The 14,832-nt window shown below is 43.1% G+C and overlaps 1 protein-coding gene across 3 annotated transcripts; it reads right to left on the bottom strand.

Moving 5' to 3' along the window:
• Window positions 1-138: 138 nt before the first annotated feature.
• Window positions 139-14,574, bottom strand: PNKP (polynucleotide kinase 3'-phosphatase). 3 transcript variants are annotated; one of them, XM_088143557.1, is made up of 17 exons: window positions 14,395-14,574; window positions 12,433-12,572; window positions 11,520-11,566; window positions 10,925-11,365; window positions 9,925-10,004; window positions 8,943-9,000; window positions 8,748-8,855; window positions 7,494-7,565; window positions 7,349-7,397; window positions 7,068-7,138; window positions 5,613-5,705; window positions 3,949-4,045; window positions 2,918-2,979; window positions 2,725-2,834; window positions 2,537-2,624; window positions 903-964; window positions 139-490 (listed from the first exon to the last, which is right to left on the bottom strand). In XM_088143557.1, the coding sequence occupies exons 2-17, from the start codon at window positions 12,557-12,559 to the stop codon at window positions 370-372; spliced, it is 1,686 nt and encodes a 561-aa protein (XP_087999683.1). In that variant the 5' UTR covers window positions 12,560-12,572; window positions 14,395-14,574; the 3' UTR covers window positions 139-369. The 3 variants fall into 3 exon arrangements, with proteins under 3 accessions (XP_087999683.1, XP_087999685.1, XP_087999684.1); XM_088143559.1 differs by lacking the exon at window positions 14,395-14,574 and adding an exon at window positions 13,376-13,667; XM_088143558.1 differs by lacking the exon at window positions 14,395-14,574 and adding an exon at window positions 13,501-13,667.
• Between the last annotated feature and the right edge of the window lie 258 nt (window positions 14,575-14,832).

Genomic DNA, 14,832 nt, shown 5'->3' with positions numbered 1-14,832 from the left:
GTTTTGGCTCTCTTAAAAGGATAATACTAATCAACCAAGAGCCAATTCTGTTGGCTTCTGTTGCCTGGCATCAGCATTTTCTCTTCCTTTTTTTTCAACCCATAAGATAGCCATGTTGTTGAGTGGAAGGTTTTGTAGGAAAAGACAATATCCGTTTGACTTTCAAAACTTTATTTCAGATACCTTCTAAGACATTTTTTCACAGAAAAGAGTCATTGTAGAAATGTCTCTGCCCCTTTTTAGAGTTTCAGCCCAATTACAGAGTTTTTATTTGACCAGCAAGGAGAGCTTACGTGCTTCATAAGCATGCCTTCTCTGGCAAAGGCAGGACAAAAAGACCCTGTCCAGTATTATACTGCTGGTTGGATGTCAGCCTTCTGAAAACTGCCGGTAAAGTGATTCCAAGTCGGAGTCTGTAAACTGAGGCACAAAATTAATCTTGAGGATTTCAGAGAAACCCTCCTCCAGGGATGGCTCCACATACTTACTCCTGTCAAAAAGAAAGATGATCATTAAGTGGAGTCCCCAGGGTGGGGGACTTTTGCAGTTTTATTTGGCCATGGTATTGGATTTTTGCAAGGATGGAAAGGGCCTGAGGAAGCAGCCTAAGGAAACTAAAGAGTCAATAGAGATAAAAGTAAAGAAAATGGGGAGATTTTATTCCCACATAACTCCCTGATTATATTTGGCAGGAAAAGCCTGTTTTTGACTTAACATCTTGAGAGCTGGTAATTAGCTTTTTAAATTCAGCTCTTGGAAATAAGTGTTACAGTTGCACAAATATATAATTCTGCTAAATCTTCAACAGAAGTAGCTTAGCAACTCTGGGAAGAAGAGTGGTTGCACAGAAAGAAATAGTTTCCTTTTCCTATTTCCCCTCTTCAAGACTTTCAGAAACTTACTTATAGGTGTTCAAGACAATGTTGTTGACAGGCACATGTTCTTTCTCTGTCATTTCCCGAAACTAAAATGAAAAAAGTAAAGCGCTCTAGTCAGCAGGACATAGAGATGGGAGAAATAAATTGGATGACACTTAATTTTTAAGACAAATACAGGCAGTCCTCGACTTATGACAGCAATTGGGACTGGAATTTCCAGCACTAAGCAATGCAGTCGTAAAGCACAACCGCATCACTTAGCGATGGCAATCCCTGCTGTCCCGGTTGCTATCATTAACCAAATTCCATGGTTGTTAGGCGAGGCAACTTCCTGCCGGTTTCCCACAGCCAAGTCAGTGGGAAGCTGGCAGGAAGCTGCAAGTCCAAGCAGCTTGCAAGTAGGCCAGGAGGCAGGTAAGTGGTTGCTGCCAGGTAGGAGAGGGTGTGAGGGTGTGTGTGAGGGTGCAAGGGAGGTGTGGCAAGGCTCGGGGAGAGTGTGAGGGGATGTGAGGGAGGCATGGCGAGGGTCAGTGGTCCAAAAGAGGGTGCGTGGGAGGTGTGGTGAGGGTTGGGGAGGGTGCACAGGTGTGTGTGTGGCCGCTGCAGTGTGAGCATAGAGGGGCTGGGAGAGGGCGCATGGGTGGGGGAGACTTACTCCAGCGACTTGTGACCTTCCCTGCCGGCTTCCCCATTGGCTTTCTGGGGAAGCACCAGGGAAGGTCACAAATGGCAAACATGATCGCGGGGCACAGCAACTGGTCATAAGTGCGAGCCAGTTGCCAAGCACCCAGATCACAATCACGTGATTGCAGGGATGCTGGGACAGCCGGAACTCCAAGGACTGGTTGTAACCACCATTTGTTCAGCACCACTGTAATTTTGGTCACTGAATGAATGGTTGTAAGTCAAGGACTATCTGTACACATAGAGAGGGACAGTAGAACATCACTTTAGAGAACACCAGATACTGTGTTGGCTTGTAGGATAAAGGATTTTCAGGAAGGGCTTTGGCAGAGCTTATAAGACTCTGGAATCAGAAGATCTTTCACCTTCAAAGACAGAATACCTGTACTAAGAGAAAATGTAAGCTACCAACTACATTCATCTTCAGGTAGAAATGCACTTTACAGCCAAAAAAAAAATTTTTTTTTTAGGGATATACAACTATTCAGATTCAATGTGGGGAAGGTGTGTTGGGCATACCCACTGTACTGGTCAGTGGTTCTTGAAGCACCTTTCCCTCTTCAGATCTGAATAGTGGCACATTTCCAATATGTACATTACAGAAGGTATATACAGCTTATATATTTCTGGAGAAGCCACAATTTATAGGTAGCCTGCTGCTGCCCTGTGCCAGTGCTAATGGAAGTTAGCCTCCTGGTTGAGTTACAATAGTAACAAAGAAAAATCCTGCGACCTTGATTCACTACTCAAAGGGGAGTGGGAGGGTAGGGATTGAATTCAAAGAAATTTGCTTTCCCAACTGAAGAAGAGTAAAGAAGTATGTCATAGTATAAGGCAGTGTTTCTCAACCTCAGCAACTTTAAGATGGGTGGACTTCAACTCCCAGAATCCCTAGCCAGCATGGGGGATTCTGGGAGTTGGTCCACCCATCTTAAAGTTCCTGAGGTTGAGAAACAGTGGTATAAGGTACTTACTCTGTTGTTATGCTTGGCTTGTTCTAACGAGGCAGTAAAAAGGAAGCAGCGGCAGGGAATGTTGGCCTTCTTAGCACACTCAGTATACCTAGGTAGGGGAGAAGCACGATCATTTTTCAAAGTGTCTGATCGTTTCCCATCCTTGAACTTGCAGCTTAAACCATAACTGCTAAAGGGAGGAACCTTACCTGTGCCTTGATTCTAGGTCAGGGTTGGTATTATCCACTACTACACTCTTTCCTGCTTGCAATGACGTTTCACACAATGACACACATTTCTTCCATGAACCAAGGGTGTCCTGATGGGGAGAAAGGCAGGATGCATGGGAAGGGAGGAAGCAGTAAAGCATGGTGAGACGAGTTTTAGCTCTCCGTTGCTTACCTGGTTGACATAAACATATCCAACTGAGGCCAAATGTTGCTTCAAAAAAGTTGATTTGCCAGCTGGAGTGAAGAAAAAAAAGGAAGCTGGAGATAGAAGCAGTATGAACAATGGGGTAGAGCAAGGATTTTAAAAGTCTAGAGCACTCAAGGGACATCAGCAGTACATGCCTTAATGTGTGTATACATTTCTTTAAGATGGCATCCATGATCCTCGCAACATTCACAAGTAATAGGTACTGCTTTTACTTTCTGGGCAAGACTCCATCTGACTAGTAAGTTTTGGCAGACACTGAAAAACTTGAAGAAATCAGACCAGGAAGTAGCTTCAATTACCATGAGCTCCCCTAGCATTTTCTAACAGGGCTGTGTAGTATTCCAGATTCACACTGGAAAACAGGATTCAGATTTGATGTGGGGCTCATCCTGGAGCTTCCTTAAAACAAACATGGATTTTCTTGGAACTTTAAGGAATTGCCAACAGTGTGCACCCCACGTGAGTTCCAAATCACTGTTTCTCTTTTGAAACAGGACTGCTGCACAGTCTTCATTTCTAGACACCGAGACTGCAAGGGAAATGTGTTTTTTTCAGAATATGCCTATTCTGCAGCACAAACCTCTATTGAGGTACAGACTTGCCATCTCATTTTCCCTTCTTGGCTAACCAAAGGAGAGAAAAGCTTGAAGAAGTTTCTTCACACAACACATTTAACCCATGGTTAAATGAACTATGGTTTACTGAATTAACCAAATTCCAGGCTTCATACCACACTCTATACTAGCCAACTACTTTCTAGACAAACATGCACGAATCCCATTGAATGGTTGTGACAATGGTTGTGACTCTGGGCTCACCACTCAAGAGCCATATGGAAATCTGGCAGGTGACAAGACCAAACATTCAGAGAAGCTCTGCCCCTGATTCCAAGATCAGAAGAAGACTTCATGTTCTGCATACCACTGTTCTCCCATTAAACCCAAAATCTGAAGATGCTGCTGCATGAATGCTGAAGTGCAAAGGTGATCACTTACCAGCAGGGAAGCCAACAGCCACAACCAGCTCTGGGGAGGATGAGATCAGGCAAGCGCTGGGGGGATCATAGAGCCGAGCTTTGGCATCTATCGCCCGCTAGTTTGGGGGACAGAGAGGAAAGCAGTGTTATAATACTAGAATACAAACTTGGATCCTAGATGTGCTCTGCAAATCTTGATTGTGCCTGATTTTTTGACCTGTTCCCCTGGTTTTGCAGCTTGCCAGATCTTACTGGGCCCAGTGTTAGCAGAGTAGGTGAAAAACCACACATTTTTCAAGAAACAGAGTATTAATATAATGTGAATATAAAAGAGTACAGAAGGTTTTCTTCTTCCATTCCAAAATTGTTCCACCAAGCAGCAGATAAAACTACTTTATTGCCATAGTTTTGCATTTGGCTATGACCCTATTGCCTACGTTGCCTTTGTAAAAAAGGTATTTTAAGGACAGAGATATATAACATTTTTGCACAACTCAGAGATGGAATGCTACATGCTGCAATTCTGTAGTTTTCACTGGAAGTACATCCAAAGATTCCTTGTACCAGAATAGTTCTTATGTCACCCATAAAATGAACCAAGTTTCAAGCAAATGTTTCTATGGAATGCCCTAAAGTGACTTCCTGTCTGCATGTCCTGTCCCAGCCTCCTTAAGACTTCTTTGAAACTTCCATAAGGCACGGGCCAATAACACACTGCACACTTTGCATTACACACTTAGGAGTATATAAACCTTAGAACTGAAATCTTCTGCAAGGCAAAGTGCTATGCTCATAACTAGAGTAAATGTACCAGTTCTGTGCTTGGAGCAAAGGTATGGGTTGTATTCTGAAGATTTTCTCAAGCCACTTTACCAGCTCTCTCTCCTTCCATGTTAATATCTTTTGTGAGGATTAGAGGAATACAGATGAATTGCAAGAGCCATTAAAATAAGAAAATGTCCTTAGAGGGCTTAGTATATACAGTATTGCCTTTTCATGAATGTGAAACCGAAAGTGCATTGCACTGAATTGCTTCCCTGTTTCCAGCTGGGTATTGACCCAGATCCAGCTTCAGATTCAACAAACTTGGGATTTAGTATTATTTTGGACAGTTTTTGGTTTATTGTTAAAGCTGAACCAGGAATTGTAGTTTAAAATAATGCCTAATTTGTTAGACAGAGCAGTGTTTGTAGTTGCCTTTTTCAACAATTCATTATTTTAAGCTGGTGCAGCTTCTAGATGATCTCAGCTTATCTTGACAAAAAACTAAGCGGGCTTGGATCTAGTCAATATTTTAATTATCTTCAACTTCCCAGAAAATGGGAAGATGAACATCCCAGAAGAAAACAGTGGCAACTGCTTGTTGCCAAAAAACTGCATGATGACCTCATATAGTCACCAGTTGAGCTTGACCTCTGGGAGTCTCTACCTTTTTTAGAGTTTATTTTAAGCAAAGGTGCTTGGGTTGCATATTAGGAATTGGGGAAATTGAAAGTAAATCCAATGTATTCTCTGCCATGCAGGTGGAGAGAGAATCTAGCTGGTCTTTCTTCATGCGCACCATATTAATGTGGTAAGGAATACAAGATGAGGCACACAGACTGCTCTGAATGGTCACAAGTGGCCCACAACTCTAGAAGCTGGAAGAGAAGCTGGTTTAAAAGAGAAAGAGACTTGACTCACGGGATCAAAGTCGGGGAGTGCAAATGGTGCCTGTTTCCAGCCCAGGAAATACTCTTCAGGGGTGTGGAAGGGAAGCCCAACATTCAAAGCAAACTGTGTGGATAAGCAGGACAGCTATTAATGGGGGGAAGGAGATAAGCATCAGATGAGAATGGCCTGCTCTCAGGCCTTCTGAAGATACATGTGCTCAAATGCAAGTACACCCAGTTTGCCTCTGATCCTGTTCATTTTGCTTCATTGTTTCTAGGTTTGTTAGAAATCTCAAACTGGGGCCAGGAAGGAAATAACCTTTCACCTTCAGAGATCTCACTACAGCAGTGTTTCTTAACCTCTGCAACTTTAAGATGTGTGGACTTCAACTCCCAGAATTCCCCAGCCAGCATGGCTGGCTGGGGAATTCTGGGAGTTGAAGTCCACACATCTTAAAGTTGCAGAGGTTGAGAAACACTGCACTACAGTATTGATACATTTTCTCTCTTCTTTACAAACTGAGAGGTAGTAGTTTTAAAAGAAAGTTCAGCTGCCAAATTTCTTACTGAATGTAAAACTAAAGCCATCCTTTTCAGTTTCAGAAGTTTGTAATCTTTGATGCAGAAAATAAACAGCTCCGGCTGTTAAAACAGTGCTGGGGAACCTGTGGCTCTTTGTATGTTGCTGAACCCCAATTCCCAGCAGCTCCAGGGTCACAGGTTTCCTATCCATGCATGAAAGTGAGTAATTGGAAGGCTGGGGATTATGCGGATGTGAAAACGACCAGCTCGTTGTATATTCTATCCTGATGCTATGCTAGCCTCTGTATAAATGCATATCCATGCAGTTTTTCTGCAGTTTTTCCCAGCTCTAAAACTTCCTGCAAATTCCTCTTTTTTACTGCTTGGATTGGCAAACCTTCCTTAACTTTTAATCTTCTTTACCTGCCCCAAGGAACTTTAAATTAGTGTTACAGCCCCATTTAGATTAATTATGACTTCCATAATTTAGAATGAAGATTTTGAATTTTAGCAATTCCTACATTCAAACAAAAAAAGCAACCATATGTATTATTCTGGCCCAGTTTTCCAACTTATTTATAGGACATAAAGATATTTAAAGAGGGGAAAAGAAAGTAAATGAGGGGTAATTTTTGAAATAATATGTTTTAAAAGTTGACTTTATTTTAGCTCAGGGGAGAAGAAAGTAAATTCATGAGTTTTGAATCTGAAAGCAGGGACTCTGCAACAAATCCACAATCACACAGAATCCTGCACATGCAGTGCTAATGTCAAGTTATCATATCATAGACAAGCAGAAGAGACAGTATCAATCATCCTGATAACTGGATTAAAGAGAAGAGAAAACAGTGAGGTATGTGAATGCTATCAAATTGATTATCTTCTCATCCAAGAAGTCCAAAATGATTAATCCTGAGACAAGAAGGACTGCAAGATGCAAGAAGGAGGAGTTTTTCTCCCTTACCAGGCGGTCACTGCAAGAAAAGTCTTTCTTCTTCTGCCCAGGGGCCCAGTTTGCTGGACGCCCAGCAGCATCTATGGAGGGGAAGAAAGACATGAACACATCCATTGCCATGAGGTGGGAAACTGATCACCATACATCAGTAATAACTTTGAGAACTGGGCTTTGAACACCGAGGGCCCTAGGAAGGATCATTGGCCAGGAGAGCAAAAGTAGATTCTGGGAGTGAGTCAAATCCATTCTTCTACTGTTATGTCAAACGCCTTCCTTTGTGTTTGACTCACCTCCCACGTAGACACTTTCTTGCAAAGACACTGCTAAGCCACCGTTTGCCTTGAAAGAAAGGGGAGAGAAAGGGAAAGTCCAGACACGGAATAGCAGAGTACGCTCCTTCCCAGCCCTCTTCATACACACACCCTCATTTAGTACCTTCTTGCACAGATGATCCCACATACCAAGGACAGGTTTGCGGTACATTCCTGAACCGGTTGCCACAAAGACCTGCAGAGAAAGGGAGGCAATAGAAGTGAGTGATCCAGCTGGTGGTACATCCCATCCAGAAACCGACTCTCATATTTAGCAATTACTATTTACGTCACAGTCCATGATCTGGGTTAGTCAGTCTATTCCCAACTGATGAATCCCACTCAGTTCCTCACAGGTGACGCTGGTGAATGAGGAGTTGGAACATTTCTGCGAGATTACCCATTTGAAATACCCGATTCATTCTGATCATCTCAAAATGACGGTATAGTTACAGAAACTGCAAGAGACCACAGGTGCACTAGCGGCAAGTAGACAACTTTTGAAGGAAGGAGCAAAGCAGCCATTCATCTTCGCGTAGAGCCAATGGCTTCTTTTTTCTTTGATGCAACCAGAATAAAGGATGTAGATGGACACAGCTTGGAGAGACAAGAAACCTCCCCTGAATTGCTAAATGCAATTCCTCATAGAATCAAATGGTCTACCTGAAAATATTTGTACCCCAGTTTTCCATTAAATCCTAATGGATCTACAAGACAACTTAATAACAAAATAAAAACTATACAATTAAAGATATATAATGGAACAAAAGCACACGACAGCAGTATGAAAATACCATGCAAAGTAAAACATACCAAAATTAGCTACAGAATACTGGTTTCTTACTACCTTTAAACTTTCTCTGACATAGATTTCCCTAATTTGCACTCCCCTGCCAAGGGTTAGGGATGATGGGAGTTGTAAATTCAACCCATCTACAATACTATAGAGCTGTCATAATCTGCTGCTTGAGTTCCTAATTAGAGAGAACCAAGCAAATCTCTCTTCCTAGAAATTGCTATAATTTAGGTGCTACAATCAAGAAACACTTGAGACATATTTGTACATTCTCTTAATCCCTACCTCCTATTTCTTTCCTTTCTGGGTCCAAATCCTGAGGCTTTATCAAAAGCATATATTCTCTTCCACATTTTCTTTATTCTATGCACCATGATATGCAACATAATAGCTATTTACCTGCTGTTAGCCATCCAGAGTCATTATGGTAAGATAGGCAGCCATATAAATGGAAAGAAATGAATAAATATTTCCTAAGGCTAACTGGGCTTTGCCATAGACATCCAAAGCCATCCCTGCTCAACTCTGTTGCTTGTTTTGCCAAGTAATCTGGGTGAAGGACTGTCTCTCCCAGCAGCTCACCTGCAACGGGACACCCAGTTGCTCAATCACAGCTTCTACTTTGGCTTTGAAAACTTCAGGCCTGAGGCGCCCACGGCCAATGCCCAGCTGGTTGGTGAAGATCACAAGCTGCCAACAGGATGGAGAAAAGGAGAGATTATTTGCAGTGAGAAGGGTGTAAGGCAGGAAGTGAATTCGAGACAAGAAGGACCATACCTTGTACCCTTCACTCTGAAGCTGCTTCAGCTTGTGAGGTACTGCAGGGTACAGGATCCTGCAAATCAGGAAAGAGTTAAGGCTGCTGTCCATACGCTCCTCGTCATATGACAGAACGCTATTATCATCACTAAACTTAGCAAAAACATGTAAACACTAATGCAGAAATACCAATCCAAGTTCCACGTTTAGTCCTTTGCTCTGCAAAAGTGCTAAGTATTTCTCACTGCATTTGACTTTTCCTCATGGAAGTATAATTAATCACCATTCTTCTTTTTTTAAAATCTTTTCTATATTTCTATTCTATTTGACTTGAAGGAACTCGAGGCAATGTAGTTCCCTTCTTCACCTTTTCACATCAATGAAAATCCTGGCATGTTAGGCCAGGGCAAGAGAATGAGACTGGCTTAAGCCTTCCAATGGCTTCACAGCTGGATGAGGACTTCATGCCCATTTTTCCTGGCGGGATCCTACTGACTTCAGTGGCCTGATAATATTTCCATGGCTGCCCCTTAATCAATACATGCTGTGGGCAGGTGACCAATCATCAAGACAATCAAACTGAAGTATTAAAAATACAAAACAAATCCACTTTAAAACTTTCCGTCTAATAATGACAGCCTGATTAACAACACAGATGAAGAAACAGGATTTCCTTTACAACAGCCTTCCCAATGTGATGGACTATAATTTCACATTGTATGGAGGGAATCAGTTTAGAGAAGAGCGGCTTACGCCCTTTCCTTACTCCAAGGAACTCAGGAAATGGCTGCCTGCTGCCCTCCTTCCCCAGGCCTTGCCCACACCATAGCCTTGCAAAATTAGGCTGAGAAAGAAATTGATTCCACAAGTTTCAGAGATAAGGAGAGTTTCAAATCCAGCACTCCCTGCTCCTCATCTAAATGAACTGCCACACCAACTGACCGGCTGTCTACAAACCTGCTCCCTCTTCTACTTCCCTCGTATGTAGCTCTGTGCTTACCTCCAGTCATCAGGACTTGTAGGAAACACTTTTCCAGACTGTGTTGTGATAAGGGTTCCATCCAGATCAAACCCTGCCACCTGGGTGAAAAAGCAACATGGGAGAAAACCCAAAGGTCCATTTAGGCTCACATCAAGACCCACCAACCACCTTAGGCAGGCTGCACCCAAAATCACCACCACTTTGCCTGACAGCATTCTTTTAGGTATTCTTATGAAATATTTATTTATTGCGTTTATATCCCATTTTTCATTCAGAAGCTCTGGCAGCATATATAGTGTTCCTCTCTCCTATTTTCTGTATAACAACCCTGTGAGATAGGCTGGGCTGAGAGAGAGTGAGTGGCCCAAAGTCACCCAGTGAGCTTCCACGGATAAGGTGAATACTAGTCTACTACTTCAACCAGTATGCCACATTGGTTCCCTAGATTCCTTAGGCACTTCTGCAGGCAAAAAGCAAAATGTCTAGACCACACAAACAGGACACTGTCTGCCAGTCCTGGGGACTATGAGATCATTGGAAGATATTCTCTTAACAACAGGAATCCCCCAAATACAAAAATTCCCTGGCCCGCCTGGAATTATATGACAGTATATAATAATAATTGAAATTGGGGCTGCCTCCAGTGGAAATATACATATGTAATTGCAACACATTGGATAAAAGGCCTTTTCCCAACAGTGATACTAGGCTTTTTTTTATTTGCCCCAAGGAACTCACAACTGAATACTTTATGTTTACTCCTTAATCTATACCTTATTCTTCTCCATTTGTAAACAAAAGAGCAAAAACATAAGAAACTGCCTTACTCTGTTGTTAGAAACTGATATCCACTCTATTTGCATAGCTCTGGACCAGTTACATAAATATTTACCTTATATTTCAAGGAAATGGGAGGAATGCAGAAATAAACAGTTTTCCCTCAATTTTCCTTGAGCAACACCCAAACAAGCTGTGTTCTTGAAGCTACAGTTTCAAAGCAACAGGCAAAGAGACTTACTTTAGTACTTGGTACTACTCCTTTCTTGGTGAAGACCAGCAGCTTGCCCCGGTCCTCCCAGGAATCAGAGGGCTGGGGGGCCAGCTTTGAAAGAGGCTTCTGAGGAGAAGAATGGGTCTGTGCTGCCCGCACTGCCGTCTCTTGCAGCTGCCTCAGTTTCTCAGCTACAAATGAGTCATCATCTTCCTCATCTTCAGAAGGGCAGGAAGCCTTGAGACGTTTGACTGCGTGGGCCTTGCCATCTTCTTCTGTCTTCTTCTGAGTCCGCTTACTGCAGAAGAATTCTAGCGGGTTTTTCTTTGTGGAGTTATCATCTTGCTCAAAGTGGATGCAATAAGGATACAGTCCATTTACCAGGCACAGAGTCTCTCCTTCTTGGAGTGTTGTGCTGTCTCCACAATGCAGGTGTATCTCTTCCACAGATGTGGGATTTACCCCTCGCTGCCAATATATCATAATATGAGAGTCTCACCCAGAGCCAGCTGGCTCTTAGATCCAGGGGATGGGTGGGTAAGTTTGAAACCTGCCCCTGCTTCGGTACAAGAAGCTCCCATTTGGAATCAAGCAGGATATTCCAAAGTTTTCCTCAACTCACCTGTGTGACTCGAACTGACCGGTAGGCATAGTTTGCCAGCAACTCCACTATGAGAGCAGAGAAAGAGAAGACAGGGCTCATTATTAGGGATGTGCAAAATATTTCAAGGTCAGAAACATTTTGAGATCCTGACACTATTCCATCCAGCCTCCCCAGGAATGTTCCAACTAATCTCACAGTCTGTTCCAAAGATAGGCCAAGGTGCTTTTCAAAATTCAGATTCAAGGTACAAAGCAACTCAGGAAGAATACATATATACATAAGATAAGACCTAAAGTATTAGAGTGATGGCATTTAAAAAAAAAAAAGGAATGGTGAGTTTGTTGGGGAAGAGTGGAGTGGAGAGGAGAGAAATGGACAAAAGGAAAGAGAAATGAGGACAGCAAAGGGAGGGAACAAGAAACAAGAAAAAACAAAGGTTATTTATATCATTTACTCAAGCTTTTGGAATCCTTGTATAACTCTGACCCCATTTTTACCTCTATCTTTGCATTCTTTTCAACAAAAAAGTAACTAATTGGTTTAACATTGAAGACATTTGTATTGTATTTGAATAGACAGCCAAAATAAGAGAAAATAAGACACAGAAAATATTAAGACTGTTGGATTTCTAGAAGGTAAAACACAGGAGAAAGATGCAAGTTCCTGTAACAGAACAGAGCATTGAATCTTAGCTACAGCTTAACATTTCTCATATGTTTCATATAGTCCATTTATGTGGAACACCAATTATTTTCCAGTTATAACATTTACACAGGGAGGATTCAAAACACAGCACACAACTACCCAATGCAGCCACCCCAAACGTTATGAAAGTCAGTGAACTAACTGGGGAAGGAGAAGAAAAATGCTCCTTAAGGCAATTTTTTGTGCTAACAGCAATATCTTTTCTAAGAAGAGAAAAATTACAGACCTTGTGTTCGAGAACATTTCTTATCAGTGACAAGTGTTTCTGGACCCCTGCCCAGAACTACAGTCACACCATCAGGCAGAAGAACTGGATCATGTCGCTTATCTTGACTGATGAGAAAGCACTGCATGTTGCTAGGCAGCCTGCAAGCAATGAGAGACCGTTGGCTTCCAAGCAACACAGTGCCATGTACAGATGGCACACCACAGTTTTCCATGTTCCCCCATAAAGCAGATCCCACTAAAAGCATGCAAGAAATACGTCCCATGCTACAAACATGTGCTGAACTCTGGGAGCAGGTTGAGAGGTTGGGGCATGAAGAGAAAGGGCTAAATGAAGAACGTTTTGTTCTCAGAGTCTATAAATCAACCAGAGAAACAAGGCAAGGTGGGTAGGCCAAATGGAAACAAGAGAGATGTATATAACCTCCTATGAGGAGCAGAAATGTGGCTACATCCTAGAGTTCATTATCACGAGTGAACTATCTAAATTATCTAAATGTATTATCTAAATCAGTGTTTCTGCACTCAGGATCCCTTCCCATTTTAAAAAATTATGAAGGACCCCAAAAGAGTTGTTTGTTTGTATGGGTTATATTGATCAATATTTACTGTATTAAAAATTAAAATCGGTGCATTTGTAGAATATTTATTTGAATCATGTAAAAATAACAATGTTAAACCCATGACGTTAACACAAACAAAATATTTTTCATGAAAAAAACCCTACTTTTTTTGAACAAATAAAAAATAATCATGAAAGAGTGACACCGTTTTAAATGTTTGCAAATATCTTCAATATCTGGCAAATCATTTTGATCTCGCCGACCCCCGAGAGGGTCTTGGGGGGCCTCAGACCACACTTTAAGAAACACTGATCTAAACGATCTAAAATTCTGAGCAGTAGCCAAGGAAAGACTGCAGGAGAGAGGAAGTAATTCGACAACCTCGCTTGGGATTACTGTATATATACGTCTACGCGCTTAGAAAGATGTCTTCTTTTTATGAATGGGAGGGCAGAACCGCCTTTTAGGTCCTGTCGCCCTCATTGAGCGGGAAGGAAAAGTTGCACCTGACGAGGCTCCTAACTAAACGGCACCATAGCGCTCCTTTTCCGCATCCGCAGAGACAGGAAGGCCTAGCCGAGACGTTATTCCAGAATACGAAGTCCGAAAGGGGGAACGACACCCTTCTCCGACCCGACTAGGAAGTGAACTTCATCCGCCCCCGGACGAAACAATGTAGCTTCGCTCCAAAGTACCCCCTCTCTATAGAGGTAGGAAAATAGAGAGAGACACACCGCCTACGCTGACCAGGAGAAAACGAAAGCCGCCCGATCTGCACGTCCTACGGATGCAAAGCGTCATAGAGCTGGAAAAAAACTAATCCGCTTTTAGAGGGAGATTGCCCATTAGGAACGGCGTGTGACTCCGAAGCAACAGCCTCGCACACCTTTGCCCAGGACTAATCCACCCTAGGCAGAAATTTGCACAGAATCGGAATGGCACATCCCCTTTCTGAGCCCAACACTTCCCGATTCATTTTGATGGGGGTGGGAAACGGTTCCTCACCACTAAAGACCTCCTGTTTTCCCACCGCGCGCAAAAACACACGTGTGGAAAGCAGGTGTTTTCGTGCAGCTGCCGATTGGATCGCGAAAACAGATTGCAGGGAAAGGATTAAAACTCCTCCTTTCCCCTCCCGTATCGTTGCTGCCATCAACTCTGCAGCCCCCACCCCGTCATCAACCTTCCCCAAGCTGGCGCTCTCCAGATGTAATTATAGTTCCCATCACTGGTGGGGAAGTCTGGAGTTGACCTCCAACGCATCTGGGGGGCGCCAAGTTGAGGAAAGGATCCATCACCCAGCCGCGATGGAGAAGGAAGAGTCACTGGTTGTTTAATTGGGCTCAAAATGATGTAGTTAGAAACTGTAGGGATAGATCGTCATGGAGAAACTCACACACCTTAGGCTGCGGCAAAGGTCGGTCTAGTTAAGTGGTTTCTCGGCGCCCCATCTAGCCCAAATTCGGTGCTGAGCGATCCGCAGAAGCAGCAGCCTCGGGCTCGACGGACTGGCTGGCGGCAGGCCGGTCGCCTTTGCATTTTCAATGAAGCACGGCATCAATTCGGGCCAAGTCGGAAATAGTGTGCGACTCTCTATTTCTATCTCTAAGTCAGCCTGGCGCTTCCACCAGGCCCCCTTCCGGGGGTGAACGAGTGGGATTGGGAATGAGTTCCGGCAACTTTGGTTCCCTCTCAAGTTTCTCCCTGGGAACGAAGGGGCTGCTATGACAAAAGGGGACGGGAAACTCCCCCCTCCCCGATCGTGTTATTTGGCAGCTCAGAAGTGGCTTGCGTCACTTCCAAAGTAAAATAGCCTGTAATCCTTTTTAAGCTTGATG

Source organism: Python bivittatus, unplaced genomic scaffold, assembly GCF_059951505.1.
Source record: "Python bivittatus isolate LINGU-HERP-01145 unplaced genomic scaffold, Pbiv_v1 ctg000410_np1212, whole genome shotgun sequence".
Classification (NCBI taxonomy): Eukaryota; Metazoa; Chordata; class Lepidosauria; order Squamata; family Pythonidae; genus Python; species Python bivittatus.
Note: the sequence above shows the minus strand (reverse complement) of the source record. Positions and strands in the feature narration are given on the sequence as shown.